General features: G+C 37.8%; 2 protein-coding genes across 2 annotated transcripts in view; one reads left to right on the top strand and one right to left on the bottom strand.

Moving 5' to 3' along the window:
* LOC134657522 (small ribosomal subunit protein bS18m) overlaps positions 1–14,199 on the bottom strand; it is a 268,775-nt gene that overhangs the window by 218,394 nt on the left and 36,182 nt on the right. The window lies entirely within an intron of this gene.
* Positions 5,263–14,199, top strand: part of LOC134657539 (aminopeptidase N-like) — a 43,834-nt gene continuing 34,897 nt past the window's right edge. Inside the window, exons 1-2 of the mRNA XM_063513114.1 lie at positions 5,263–5,374; positions 10,798–10,961. Of these exons, the coding sequence (XP_063369184.1) occupies positions 5,359–5,374; positions 10,798–10,961 (180 nt within the window). The 5' untranslated portion in view covers positions 5,263–5,358. The remainder of the gene's footprint in view (positions 5,375–10,797; positions 10,962–14,199) is intronic.

Below are 14,199 nucleotides of genomic sequence, written 5' to 3'. Positions count from 1 at the left end.
AAAAACAAACTTCAACGGATTATTCCACGGAGGCCCATGACACCGCTGTGTACATACGAGGGGTATTCAAAATATTCTCGGTATGAGAATGAAAACAAACAAGTACGAAAAGTTTGATATTTTTATTTTTCAATATACTCCCCCCCTATGTTCATACACTTAAAAGATCGATCAATTATTTTTATTAATCCTGCATAAAAATATTTTTTATCTTTGGTGTAAAAATGCTCCTCCACTGCCGCCTTCAATGCTTCATCATCGGAAAATTTATTTCCACGCAGATCCTTTTTAAGATTGGGGAACAAAAAGAAGTCGCTGGGGGCTAAGTCCGGACTATACGGTGGGTGAGTAACAGTTTCAAACCCACATTCAACAATAGCTGCCTTGGCAATATGAGCAGTATGGACGGGGGCGTTGTCATGCAGAAGCATAACACCTTTGGTTAACTTTCCTCGCCTCTTTTCTTTGATTGCATCCTTTAATTGACGTAGAATGTTAGCGTAGTACTGTCCTGTGATATTTACACCTTTTTCTTTATAATCGATCTGTAATACTCCTTCACAATCCCAAAATATCGTGGCCATGACCTTGCCAGCTGAAGGGATGACCTTGAACTTCTTGGGATGAGCTGAACCCTTAATGTGCCACTGCATGGACTCTTGTTTACTCTCTGGGTCATAATGATGAACCCAGGTTTCATCTCCAGTAACTATTCTTTGCAGCACCTCATCAGGATTTTCACCGCACAGGTCAATAAAATCGGAACAACAAGCTACACGCATGCCTTTTTGAAGCCGAGTCAGCATTCGCGGAACCCATCTTGCACTTACTTTTGACATATTAAGATGGTCATGGATAATATCATGTATGGTACCAATAGAGAGATTGGTTACTTGTGCTATAGATTTTACCTTCACTCGACCATCTTCCAATATAAGTTTTTCCACTTTATCAATATTTTCTTGTGAAGTAGCTACTACAGGCCGGCCAGGTCTAGGGTCGTCTTCAACACTCTCCCTTCCACGTTTAAACTCGCTTGACCACTTTTGAATGGTAGTTAAAGAAGGAGCAGACTCACGGTAAACACAATCCATTTCCTCTTTTATGGTTTTTTGATTTTTACCCTGTTTTGTCAAGAATTTTATCACGCATCGATGTTCTAATTTAGTTAACATTGTCAATTCCCACATGATGTTCATGTTTGTTCAGCAATTGCAGAAAAACAAAAGAACATCTCGCTTCGAATTATACTTTTTTTTAATGTCAATGAATAAACCTTAGCGGCCAGTAACGAAAGAAATTTTAGAAGAGGTTGTAAGATATCAATACCGAGAATATTTTGAACGCCCCTCGTAAATAACCAGTTCCCAAACTTACATCACCACCTAATCGACGAAAGTATACCTATATCTAAAGGTTATTTCCCTAGACGATCTTTTGAGATCTGTCGCGCAAACCACACCACATTGCAAGGAAAGGTACTTAAAATTGCATTGCGAGTATTGCTTTTATAGAATATTTTTTGGTAAATTAGAATATGTTGCGGTTTCCTACAAGTTTTGTTAAGCATAATATTCCACTCTCCCGTGTATAAAGAACGCTTTTTTCTTTACAATAACATCTACATAATTATATCTACTGCAAAACCCTTTATATGCCTATCATCTTCGCTAACGAATACTTACAATCATTATCCGTGTTAAAATCCATTCATTACTTTGTCCATAATGCAGGTAGGACGAGTTCGACGCTTTAAACGTTTTCAGACATGCATGGAAAACCGATTTCATCCTCCATAGCATTTCTGCGAGTGGGGAGACACTGCTAACTTCGGGTAAACTCGGCTCCCTACGGCTCAGCACTGGCTCAGCATTGCTCCGTCTGGACATGCCTTGACGATTTATGTACCGCGTTCTATAGTGATCTATTCGACTGCTCAGACAGGTCATAAGATTTTCTCATTTTCCAGCAAAGTGAATAATTTCCACTATTCACGTCACTACCTGTCGATTCAAACAGGCTCCCGGACTGACGTACCTACAGTCACCTGCAATACCTAATATCCGAAAAATATGTGACACGGTCTTATGGCTCTACCAATAAGATCGTAGGTATAAGATATTTTTGCGGCCTTCGTTGTGTAACTTAATAGTTCTACTGGTGACTTCAGGCAGGGGCCCGTTTCTCAAAAGCTTGTAACTTGCAATACCTACAAGCGGATGTCACTTTTTGACAGCTTTTGTTAGAAAGGGACTTCCACTTGTATTACAAGTTACTTACAAGCTTTTGAGAAACAGGGCACAGCTCTTCTTTTCAGCCCTGAACGTCATAAATGACAAACGCACCCGCATCCCGTGTCGTGGCCGTGTCGTGGTATATAACGCGGCAGTCGCCGTGCCCGCTCGACTGGTCGCCACGGGCAGTCGACGGTGGACCGTCGAACTAAACACATGTGAGTTGTTTTTTAATATATTTACGGATAAGTTTACGCGATTTGGCTTGTTTGACAACTGGCATGAATACCTACCTATTGGGATTTTATACTTGTTTGACAACTGACATGAACATTGGGATGTTATGGTTCAAAAACGCTCGGGATTTGGATAAATTTTTGTAAGACTTTCATCAAACAAAGTTAAAAGTTTTAGAGGTAGAAGGTAACATGTAAATTCCTCTTTCCAGGCATTATTGGCTCTAATGTCCGTTTATAGACGAACTTAAACCCTAAACTTTGTTAACAATATTGAAACTTTTTCGTAAACTAATGTAGTTCAGTAAACTAGATAGTTTTCCGACTCCATCACTTTAACTGTCATGTCACGAGCTATTTGAAAAACAAGTCGAATTCGTTCCCTGATCACTTCACTTTTGAGCTGTTAATATGAAACTTATGAAAGTTATACAATACGATTTAATCTAAGTATTTGTTATTGCACAAAACTCACAAAAGCAAAGACGGAACGCTAAATTGAATAGTAAACATTAGGTAGACTGTTTTGTTGACTATGATAGATCTCTTTCCAACAATATTTGTCAAATTATTATGTATCTTGTAAACGAAGCCTTTAGGTAATACAAGTACAATCATTAACAAGCCTAAATAGTATTTTATGCAACCGTTGTTTAAGAGAGGTCAAAAAAGGCGAGTGACGTGAGTAACAATTTGAGGCGAAGCCGAAAATTCTTAATAAAGACGGCACGAATATTTTTTGACTCAGTTCAACAACGTTGCATACAATACTTTTTCTACGACGAAGCACTTACTTTGAAATAAAATTGTAAATTTAACAAATATTTTTCATTCAAGAAGTAGCAAAGAATGGAGGGTACGGGCGGGAAAATAATGAATGAAAAAAAAAACATGTTTATGGTTCACTCATCTGTCAGAGATGACAATTAAAATTAGGTTGGCAACAATGTATTTCATACAATATTTTTTAAGTGGTGATTACACGAAGTATCGTAAAAGTGCCAAAAAGATACTGCGTGTATGCACAAATACTTTTTTGGGGAATAGACTAAAGACTTGTCTTGACAACTATAAGATAGGGGTTTAAACTCGGTTTAAAGGTGTGTGCACGACCCTTTAAATGACAAATAAAAGTACGGGAGTAGAAAAAAATATTTACTTTGTCTCGACGGGAATAGAACTCTTGACCGCCGGCGTTCTCTGACCGCCGCGGTCAGAGGGGCTACCGCGAAAACCGAAGAAGAAAATATGACAAGAAGGAGGGGAGGAGTCAAAAAACAACGTGTTGCACTCCGGGAGTGCCGACAGAAGTGTAAACTCAATGACATCTTACGTCTAAACTCGCGAGAGCGTACTCTCGCGAGTTTAGCATTTTTTCCCCATCACAAAAAGTGCACAGCGCCGCTAAAGAAGTTTTCAAATTCTTGTCTACAATAGTCTACAATGTACATGATAAGAACCATATTTAAACGCAAATATTTAAAGGTCATTGTCGCGAGGTACAAAAACCAATTGGATGTGTTTGACCATGGTTTAACCGGAATATTTTTGCATGATATTATGAGAGACACTGCAGCCTCTTTTGAAAATGATTCTGCATATTTTTTGTTATTTCTCAATATTTCTCCGTCGTCTGATTATTGTCCTGTGTATTGTACAACGAAAACTGCGTTTTTCAAAGAAACGCGCGTCTTAAATGTGTTACAACTTGGTAAACTCTAAAAATACACATTGGTTAATACTGTCCTATAGGATGGACACTATTAGTCAAATTCTATTTTTTCTCAAAGTATGTACCCACGTAAAAAAAACTAGAGTTAGACCAAGATAAGTCTGCAACGATTTCGATAGCACACGCAGTGCATGTGTTGTGAAAAGTTTCGCGCTGCGCGCTAAGTTAATCTTTTTTGTTATCTTAATCTGTTAATCTTTTGATCCTATATAATTTCCTAGCCTTACGCCCTTTAAGTGTTATTTAGCATCTCTATGGTATCGCAAGTATCGCAACGTCGAGAGTTGTTACCAAAACCCTGCGGTTCAATGAACTCCCTCGCATTATGTAAATGTTATAACAGCACTATGTAACGTTAACCGGTTGGTTTAGGCCGGTTATTGTTTTTAAGTTTAGTTTAGTTTAGTTTTTAATTTTAGTAGTTTTCATTACATTCCACATATTGGTTATACAAATAAATACAATACAATACAAATACTCTTTATCTCAGAATAAATGTACGTGGAAACACAAATAATACATGAAGACAGAGGTAAACAACAGGCTGCCTTATCGCTAAAGAACGATCTCTTCCAGACAACCTTTAGGTAGAGGAGAAATGAAACTGATATATTAACTAATTAGGAGGTGCAAAAAAACTAAATTTAAAGTAGAAAGAATACCTACCTTAAAACATCTAAGTAGGTACTTGGTACAGATATAAAATGACACGCGTAAAACGTAGTGGTTATGTTCTCTTTGGACACGCGATTTTCGAACCATTCAAACGTAGTGTTGCTAACCCGCGATTTTTCAAATATGCCGCTTTTTTCTACTGACACGATTTGAGTAGAAAAAGGCGGCAAATTTGAAAAATGTAGGCGCGAAGGGATATCGTCCCATAGAAAATTTGAATTTCGCGCCTTTTTTTACTGACAAGATTTGGTTGACCAGCTATATCACTACAAACAAAAAGTTTAACTTACCGCCGTTAAGTGTTGCCAATAAAAAAAACAAAAAATAAATGTCATTTATTGACTTTGTCACATCTTTGGCATAATATTTATTTACTTTTGCTATTAATAATCAACAAAAGCCTACTTGATTTGAATATAAGCTTTTATTGAAGTTCTATGCTTTGTGTAAGTAAATTATATTCGTTGAATATGTAATTTCTATGGCCATATATGAGGGTAGGTAAGTTTTTACCCACGTTTAGTAAACTACCATATTTTGTGTGTGTTTGTTGTTTTCAAATATTGCAATTCTTGATTAAAAGTGCGATACATTTTATTTGTAACTGTGACTGCAATTTCCTACTATCAATTAAGGATCTTCTTAGAAATTTACTTTAATTGTACCTACCAAGTTAACACATCATGTGCGGCAGATATTTTTAAAATCCAGGTATGGCAAACGGTAAATTGTATTTTGTTTTAATTAGAAGCTTTTATTTAACTAGCCCTGTTAGTATGTAAGTTTGTTGGTTTGTTAGTTAGTGTGGGTCAAATCTTGGAAGCTAAATTTGACCCACTTCCCTATTTCCGATTGAGCTGAAATTTACATCAGGTACCTACATAATGTAAGTCGGGTGACAATGTAATATTATGGTATCATCGAGCTGATCTGATGATGGAGACAGGAGGTGGTCAGAGGAACTTACCCGCCGCTACAGTCAGCTGCAGAGAAAAGTGACCCCCCTGCATAGAAGTTCGTAGCAGGGATGTTGCGGATGCAGATTTTTTGACATCCGCGGATGCGGATGCGGATATTTAAAGACTCAATTCCGCGGATGCGGATGCGGATGTCAAGATTAGGTACTTAGAAAACGTCAAATATTACATTTTTTAGTATTTTTTTATTTCAAAAAAAACGAAACGTTTAGTATTTGAGCAAGAATATAGGTGCTTTATATTTAATAAACAATAACTTGGCCGACTTTTCTGGATCTAGACGATTTCGTTATAGGTAATGAGTTAATGACGAAATTACCTAGCACTTACGCCGCCGCTAAGACGTTCCTGTACCCACTTGTTCGACATCCGCATCCGCATAAGCTCCGCATCGATTTTATGCGGATGCGGATGTTGAAAATAATGCGGATATTCCGCGGTTGCGGATGCGGATGTTCGCAACACCCCTGGTTTGTAGTGCTATTAAGCGAATATTATTGCTGATTGTACTACCTACGTCTATTAAATTTATATCAGTGCTTTCTAGGATTCGAATCGAGTAGTCTAAAGAAGTAGGTATAGGTCACATACAATCCAACCTCTAGACATAGCATAGTCGCGCTACCCCCTCTGCCACACATACGGTAGCGTTACTCCATCTTCGAGTCAATCCCGTGCCGTGATTGGTCCGTGTCTTTGAACGGACCAATCACGGCACGGGATTCGCTCACCTCGTCCCCCCGCACCCCCGTATTTTTGGCAGCATCGGTTTTATGAAAGAATTGGCCTAAGCTCAGTCTAGAGGTTGGATTGTCAGTGGTATACATACCTTTTACGATGTTGTTTTGATGTTATGTCAAGTGAAAACCTTCATAAAACATTACTATCCTCATGCTGTCCTTGTCCCACTCATTCGTATGCAGAACCTGTATCCTTCCTTATTCTCGATATATCTCAAACTGATTATATCTCTATGATAAAATAAATAGCTATGTATGCAATTGAAGATATTAGAAAAGGTAACAAAATTGCAAAAACGTTTTACGACAGGCATTTTTTCGTGGAAAATAGTGGAACTATAATAAAAACGTAACTTTGATCCATGAAATGTATTAAATCTAAGTATGTATATTGTATAATTACCATAACGTGGTAATCTAAATTAAAACACGCTTGATTACTTTTAAGTATCTAAATCTAAATTATCGGTGTTAAAATATTTTCTGCGCATGCCATTTGATTTTTATTCTTTATTCAATAAAGTATAAGTTCAACACAAGTATAAGTTTACAGCTAGGTACAGTCAGCAGCAGAAATTGCTAAGCGGGCGAGGTGTTCAAAATTACCTTGGCACGCTCTTATTCTCTTAACAATAAAGGCGCGTCAAGATCATTTTGAACACCACGCCCGCTTAGCAACATCTGCTGCTGACTGTACCTATGCCAAGACATACTGTTAATACACAGTCAGCATCATAAACATGTATACCTTTTCGAACTATCTCTAGGAACTTAAATACATATGTAGTTATTACAATAAGTTACATGGGTAGATTATAAGAAAATTCTGATTTTACGTTGTAAGGACTGCCACTTGTCTGCGAATATAAACTATATAAAGTAAATATGACGATCCACAACCTTACCGGAGAGTAGCGAAAGCTATCGATGTACAGTCACGCTCCGTGATTGTCACGCCATTAAGGGTTCTAGCTAAATTGGACATTCCATATCGTAAGTATGGAACAATCAATTTTTTTAAAATATTATTTATAATATGAAATCAACGAGAACTAAAACATTATCTTGTCTTGTAGTTTTTTCTGAATTATTATGTCCAACGATTTTGTTAAACAGCGTGTCCACAAAATAGACAGACATACATACATATACATCTGTTCGAAAACCATTACCATCTCTCCACGTTTATCCGCAGTTGTGTATTATTTTGACCTTCATAAGTTCATAACAAAGTAGGTTTTACTCTACATGTAAGTTTCTACATTACATGCCATATATTTTCGCACCTACCAATAAAAAATAAAGCATATTCTATCGTAGGTATGTATATGGGCCCTACTAAACTAGATAATCTATTAGACATCATCAAGATACGCCGATATTTTTAAGATCTAGCCTGTCGAATTTGACATTTCCTCGATTCTGGAGATACTCTTGAATGATTTCCACAATGTCTAAAACGTCTCGTTATGTATTTTTAGATCTCAAAACGATGTTGAAACGATCTTACTACGATAATTGAGCTGCCTAAGATATCTAGTTGAAATCTAAACTACCGGGTATCTAGTACATATCGTATCGTTCTCTTCTCTAGAACGGATCTTGTTTTCCGAATACCGCGGATGTCTCATTGGTTTATCATAACATCGATTCTGCATTACAATTGCATTCATAACTTTTCATAACCAACATATAAATTCTAACCAATTATGCCCTTAAACTTAAAATACCACCATAACATAGATATTATGTATTAGGTTTATAACCCGTATCGCGTGGCTTATATAATCGCGTATTTACATGTGATTGTTGACATAGTTACTTACATACCGGTAAGTGACCGTGACACCGCGACGGTTGACTGACGGACTTTGTGTAAAAAAGTGTTAAAATAATGTTGTTTCAATGTTTGATGCTTACAATTTGAATTCTGAATCAATTTATTTTTGTAGAACGCTGTGTGTGGTTTAGAAGATTTAGGTAGGTAATGTATACCTAAACCTTTTGAATGCTAAGAACACTGGTGGTGGATGGGAGATGTTGTGCCTAGGAACACTAATCTAATACCTTTAAACGAGCAAATCTTGTTTATTTATTTATTTATATATATATTTCGGGGATCTCGGAAACGGCTCTAACGATTTCGATGAAATTTGGTATATAGGGGTTTACGGGGGCGAAAAATCGATCTAGCTAGGCCTTATCTCTGGGAAAACGCGCATTTCCGAGTTATTATATGTTTTCCGAGCGAAGCTCGGTCACCCAGATATTAGGTACCTATTAGAGTTAGACCACCTAGAGTTACCTATTAGAGCAAGATCACTCTGCAGCGAATTTGATAGCACAGGATTAACATAATTTCATAGAAGTTAGACGTTTAAAATTAATTAAAATAACACTTGCACAGTGTTATTTTAATTAATTTTAAACGTAAATATTCATGATTTCATTTAAAATTGTGCTATGCTATATAGTATGGGTCAAATCTGATAAACTAAATTGAACCGTTTCCGTCCGTCTTAGGCAACTTTGCGCTGATAAGCACCATCAAAAACATGACATTACTGTGAAAATATGACACTCCCTCACTTTATCGCTGCCAACTCGGCAGTTCCGAGTCGGTGTAGTCACAGAATAATTAATAATAGTACCTAATACCTACTATTAGGTACAAAAGATTCACTCTCTAACACATACCTGCCTGCTACACACCCGCTAGGTGGCGCAAGCGCGAGCAGACGTCCGTTCCGTAGCGGTGCGCGGCAACTACTACCAGCCCATCGACACCCCATACTATGATAACTTAGGAACGTACTTGTTACCAACGTTGAGGCATAGTAAATAATCTTATCGAATTAAAATGACTGCTGTTGCATTTTGGTAACACATACCATACTTGCTTTCAAACATAGACGTATTATACCTACTTTTCTTTAGGTTGGTATGATCGGTAAAACGTCTACCGTCATTCTAAATTGTCGTGAAAGCGGTTATGTTACGTGTTTATTTTTGTGTTTAGACCAAATAACTTTAGCTTTTAGTTAAATGGGGGGCAAATCTTTAAGAAAATGTGAAGTTTGTGGGGTCAGGCGTGTAAGGAAACTTACTTCTGATATATTTTTAGCAAGATTTCCCCTTGATTCAAACAGGTCGGTAAACTGATGTTTTTGTGCGATATTTTCATTTTGAGTCGTTACCAGATACTAATTTAATTAGTTTGGAGTAGTTTTTATCGTTTACAATCCTTGATTAAAACGAAAACATTCTGTGAATAGATTCTTCTTGTAAAAAACTAGGTAACCTAAGACACGAATAGTGTGCGAACAACTTATCGATAATCCCTTTATTTCAGATATCGACTATGGGTAAAGGTAACAGGTAATGAGGATTTGGAATATTTACAAAGGCTGAATGAAATTCCAACCTCTGAATATCTACAAGTGAATGAGCCTGACAGCTTTTTCCCTTTGTGGGAAGTTGGAGTTCACAGCCTTCACAGGCAAGACTCAGTGTTTGCAGGAGTGCTCTAAAAGTAGATTGTAGCTTTAGTTACGTTCATAAGCGTATTGTAATATGCCTTCGTAAATATAAAACTATTTGTATCTTATCTTTATTATGTAAAATAAAATTATTTTTATATTTTGCATTTATTTTATTAATCCACCTGATTTTCAATATTTACTTTTACAGTAGTACAGTACAACAGCACGTATCGCACATTTATCGATATCGATAAACAGTAGGTACCGGAAGTGTCGAGCCCTAGCGTTGTTTTTTTTGTGTTGGCAGTATTGACATGTATTTGGTGTGTTGGCACAATGTACGTTCTTAATTCGGTTTAAGGCTTGTTCGAGAGTGCCGACTCTTAAAACGTAGTGATTTAATACTCTTTGACTACTACGGCTAGACACCAAAGTTGGTGTGGGCCGCATGTACTTGTAGCGACGCCACGAAATCACGGAGTGAGCCACGCCTGGCCGCGTAGCCAACCTGCCAATCGCTTACGTTCCGTAGCGATCGAAACGCAACTGTCACTGACGCACTAATATGGAAGAGTGATAGAGAGACACAAAGCGTTTCGTTGTCGAAGCGATAGCGATTGTCACCTTGGCTAGGCCGGCTGGTGTAGTTTAGACGGACTCCACAAACTTACAAAAATATTCTTGTTTTCGCCATAAAATCTCACGAATGTTGTTCTTACAGCCACAATGCTCCGCCTGGCCTGTCTCCTGTCGGTGCTCCAGCTGGCCCTGAGCGCCGAATACCTGCTCCCTGGTGACATAGTACCGCACCACTACGACCTATCCCTACTGTACGATGTCGACCCAGCTACTAACTATAGCTTCTTCGGCAACGTGGATATACTGGTGAGTTATTAATGTTGTTATATATCGCGTTTCTCTTAGTCGTAACGTAACAGAGATAGCACTACTGCTCGCGCTCATAATGCTCCGTCTGGCCTGTCTCCTGTCGGCGCTCCCTGGCCGTGGGCGCCGAATACCTGCTCCCTGGAGACGTAGTACCCCACCACTACGACCTCTCCCTACTGTACGATGTCGACCCAGCTACTAACTATAGCTTCTTCGGCAACGTGGATATACTGGTGAGTTATTAATGTTGTTATATATCGCGTTTCTCTTAGTCGTAACGTAACAGAGATAGCACTACTGCTCGCGCTCATAATGCTCCGCCTGGCCTGTCTCCTGTCGGCGCTCCCTGGCCGTGGGCGCCGAATACTTGCTCCCTGGAGACGTAGTACCCCACCACTACGACCTCTCCCTACTGTACGATGTCGACCCAGCTACTAACTATAGCTTCTTCGGCAACGTGGATATACTGGTGAGTTATTAATGTTGTTATATATCGCGTAACTGTTAGTCGTAACGTAACAGAGATAGCACTACTGCTCGCGCTCATAATGCTCCGCCTGGCCTGTCTCCTGTCGGCGCTCCCTGGCCGTGGGCGCCGAATACTTGCTCCCTGGAGACGTAGTACCCCACCACTACGACCTCTCCCTACTGTACGATGTCGACCCAGCTACTAACTATAGCTTCTTCGGTAATGTGGATATACTGGTGAGTTATTAATGCCTCAGGAAGAAAACACAACCCGCCAGTATAATCAAGAGAGTTTGCAAACATACTTAGTGTACAGTTAGCAGCAGAAGTTGCTAAGCGGGGCAGGTGTTCAAAATGATCTTGACGCGACTTCATTATTAAGAGAATACGAGCTTGTAAAGGTAATTTTAATAATTGAGTGAGTAGGCACCTATACTTTTTTAAGAAAATTGTAAACCAGTAGATCGATTCCTCTTAAAATCGCTTGGTTATGGAAACTTGGCATGCTCATAAACAAAGCGTGTCTAATAGACCTATACATACAGTCATTGTAGGTACACATTTAGGTGCCTAAAAGCTAGTAAACACTAAAGTCGACCTTGCATCACACAATGACAGTTTTTGCGACGATTTCACTTCAACATGATCGAATAGTGTCGTATGTAGGTTGCTTTCCAGTCCTTTTGTCTGTTGCCGAGGTCAAAGGAAATTAGAAAACTGATTTCGATGTTTAGGACAACCTATACCAACCTATACGTGACATAACTAAAAAAATATTTAAAAATTATAAAATATTTGTTCCTTAGTTATGGATGTTTTTTATGTATTTAAGTACGTATATATATTATATATATCGTCGTCTAGTACCCACAACACAAGCTTTATTGAGCTTACCGTGGGACTAGGTCGATTTATGTAAGATTGTCCCATAATATTTATTAAAAAAAAGTTTTTGGCAAAAAAATAAAAAAAATATTTGGTACAAGCTTTTATCGCTGACTGTAATTTTCTTACAACAGACAACTAATAGTCATCGAGACAATTCTAAAAACCCCTAACACAATTAGGTTGCATTGTTTCATCACAGAGTTCCTATGGCCACCTCCTGTCTCCATCATCAGATCAGCTCGATGGTACCATAATATTGCATTGTCATCCGATTTATACATGCCAATGATTTATAGCTCAAGATACCTTACCTTGTGACAAATTGGACAAGTTGCCTTTAGTCGCGGCTGGACAAGCGAAAAATGTTCATGTGCTAACGAGCTCCTGCACACCGAAGCAGAAAGAGACGACCTTATGTCTAACAACGAGTGTGACAAAGATGGATGGAATGAGAAATTTAATCAAAAATACCAGATTTCTTCGTAGGCACATAAATAAATATGGAAGTATTTTTTGTGCTCCTCAAGTATGAGTATAACCTATCTATGGTTATATAATATCATTGATACATGCATGCAAAATTTCAGCTCAATCGGAAACCGGGAAGTGGATCAAATTTAACTTGCAAGATTTGATTACAGACAACGGGACAGGTGAAAGTAAATAATAAAAGCTTGTAAAAAGATAACTGATAGAAAATAAGGTATTTTTAGCATTTCTGAAAATTAATCTCTAGACGTTTATTAAATTTTACTTACTTTGAGTAGATCAGATCTTAAAACATTTTTGACTGTGATTTTTGCAGTGTTTTACTTGATACGTGTTCTTAAAGGATTCTTTTGACATGAAATGTCTTATAAATACACCTATTCATACGAGTGCCATGACTAAATTGTAGACTGTATAGCGAAATATTTCGTCTCACCTAAACAATAATAAAATCTTAAAAACATAATAATTATTATTCTTTAACTCTTTCGACCAAACCAAACAATAGGTAGGTACTAATGAGTGTGACATGTCTGGACATTGGTGTTCTAAGTTTGTTTTAACTATTTAAACGTTTATTTTATTATTAAGGATCACACAGATTTAACAGTGGCAATCACGTGGCAACATCTGTTTTTGTTGAGAAGTGAAAATAGGCAAATAAATAAAATTATATTTCTCGGCTGGAAAAGAGATTGCCTGCCTCGCATTACTTAACGATCTCATGCACTTCCTCTCAGCTAGTAATACCTTATTATTTCTCGACCTTCAAAATGTATTAATTGTGTAAGTCGGCATAACAACAATTAATAAAATAAATAAAAATCCTTTATTAATTCTCTACGTCTCTACGAGATTACAGTATGTTGTATAAATGTTCTTATGTATGTTTAAAAAAGTTTGTTCGTAAAAACCCCATTTGGGTGAAGGCCTCGATGAAGAACAACGATGAATATGACTGTGTTAAAGAAAGCCTCGTCAGACGTTCTAATATATGTAGGTAGTGTAAGTTCTACCTGCTTAAAATATCCCAAATTGTGTTTATATCGACGGAAGATTCAAACGTTCAAAAAAAGAGCGCACTAACCATCTTAACTGCTGGCAACGCACTTGCAATAGTTGCAATCCCTCTGGTTGAAGCATCCATGGGCGACGATAACAGCTTAACATCAGGCAAGTTGTCTGTTCGTTTAGGTACCTACCTCACATTACCTGTCATAAAAAAGTAAGGTCAAAGCACATATTTACGCAATATAATGCACTTGACTGCGCGCAACCTTTAGTGACATCAAGTTCTGGGTCACTTGATGAAATAAGGATAAAGTTTACTTTCCTTTACCGTCCGGTTGACCGCCACCCGCCAGCTATCAAGGGTACGGAATGCTGAATC

This window comes from Cydia amplana, chromosome 20, assembly GCF_948474715.1.
Source record: "Cydia amplana chromosome 20, ilCydAmpl1.1, whole genome shotgun sequence".
Lineage (NCBI taxonomy): Eukaryota > Metazoa > Arthropoda > Insecta > Lepidoptera > Tortricidae > Cydia > Cydia amplana.
This window is presented reverse-complemented; position numbering and strand designations above follow the sequence as displayed.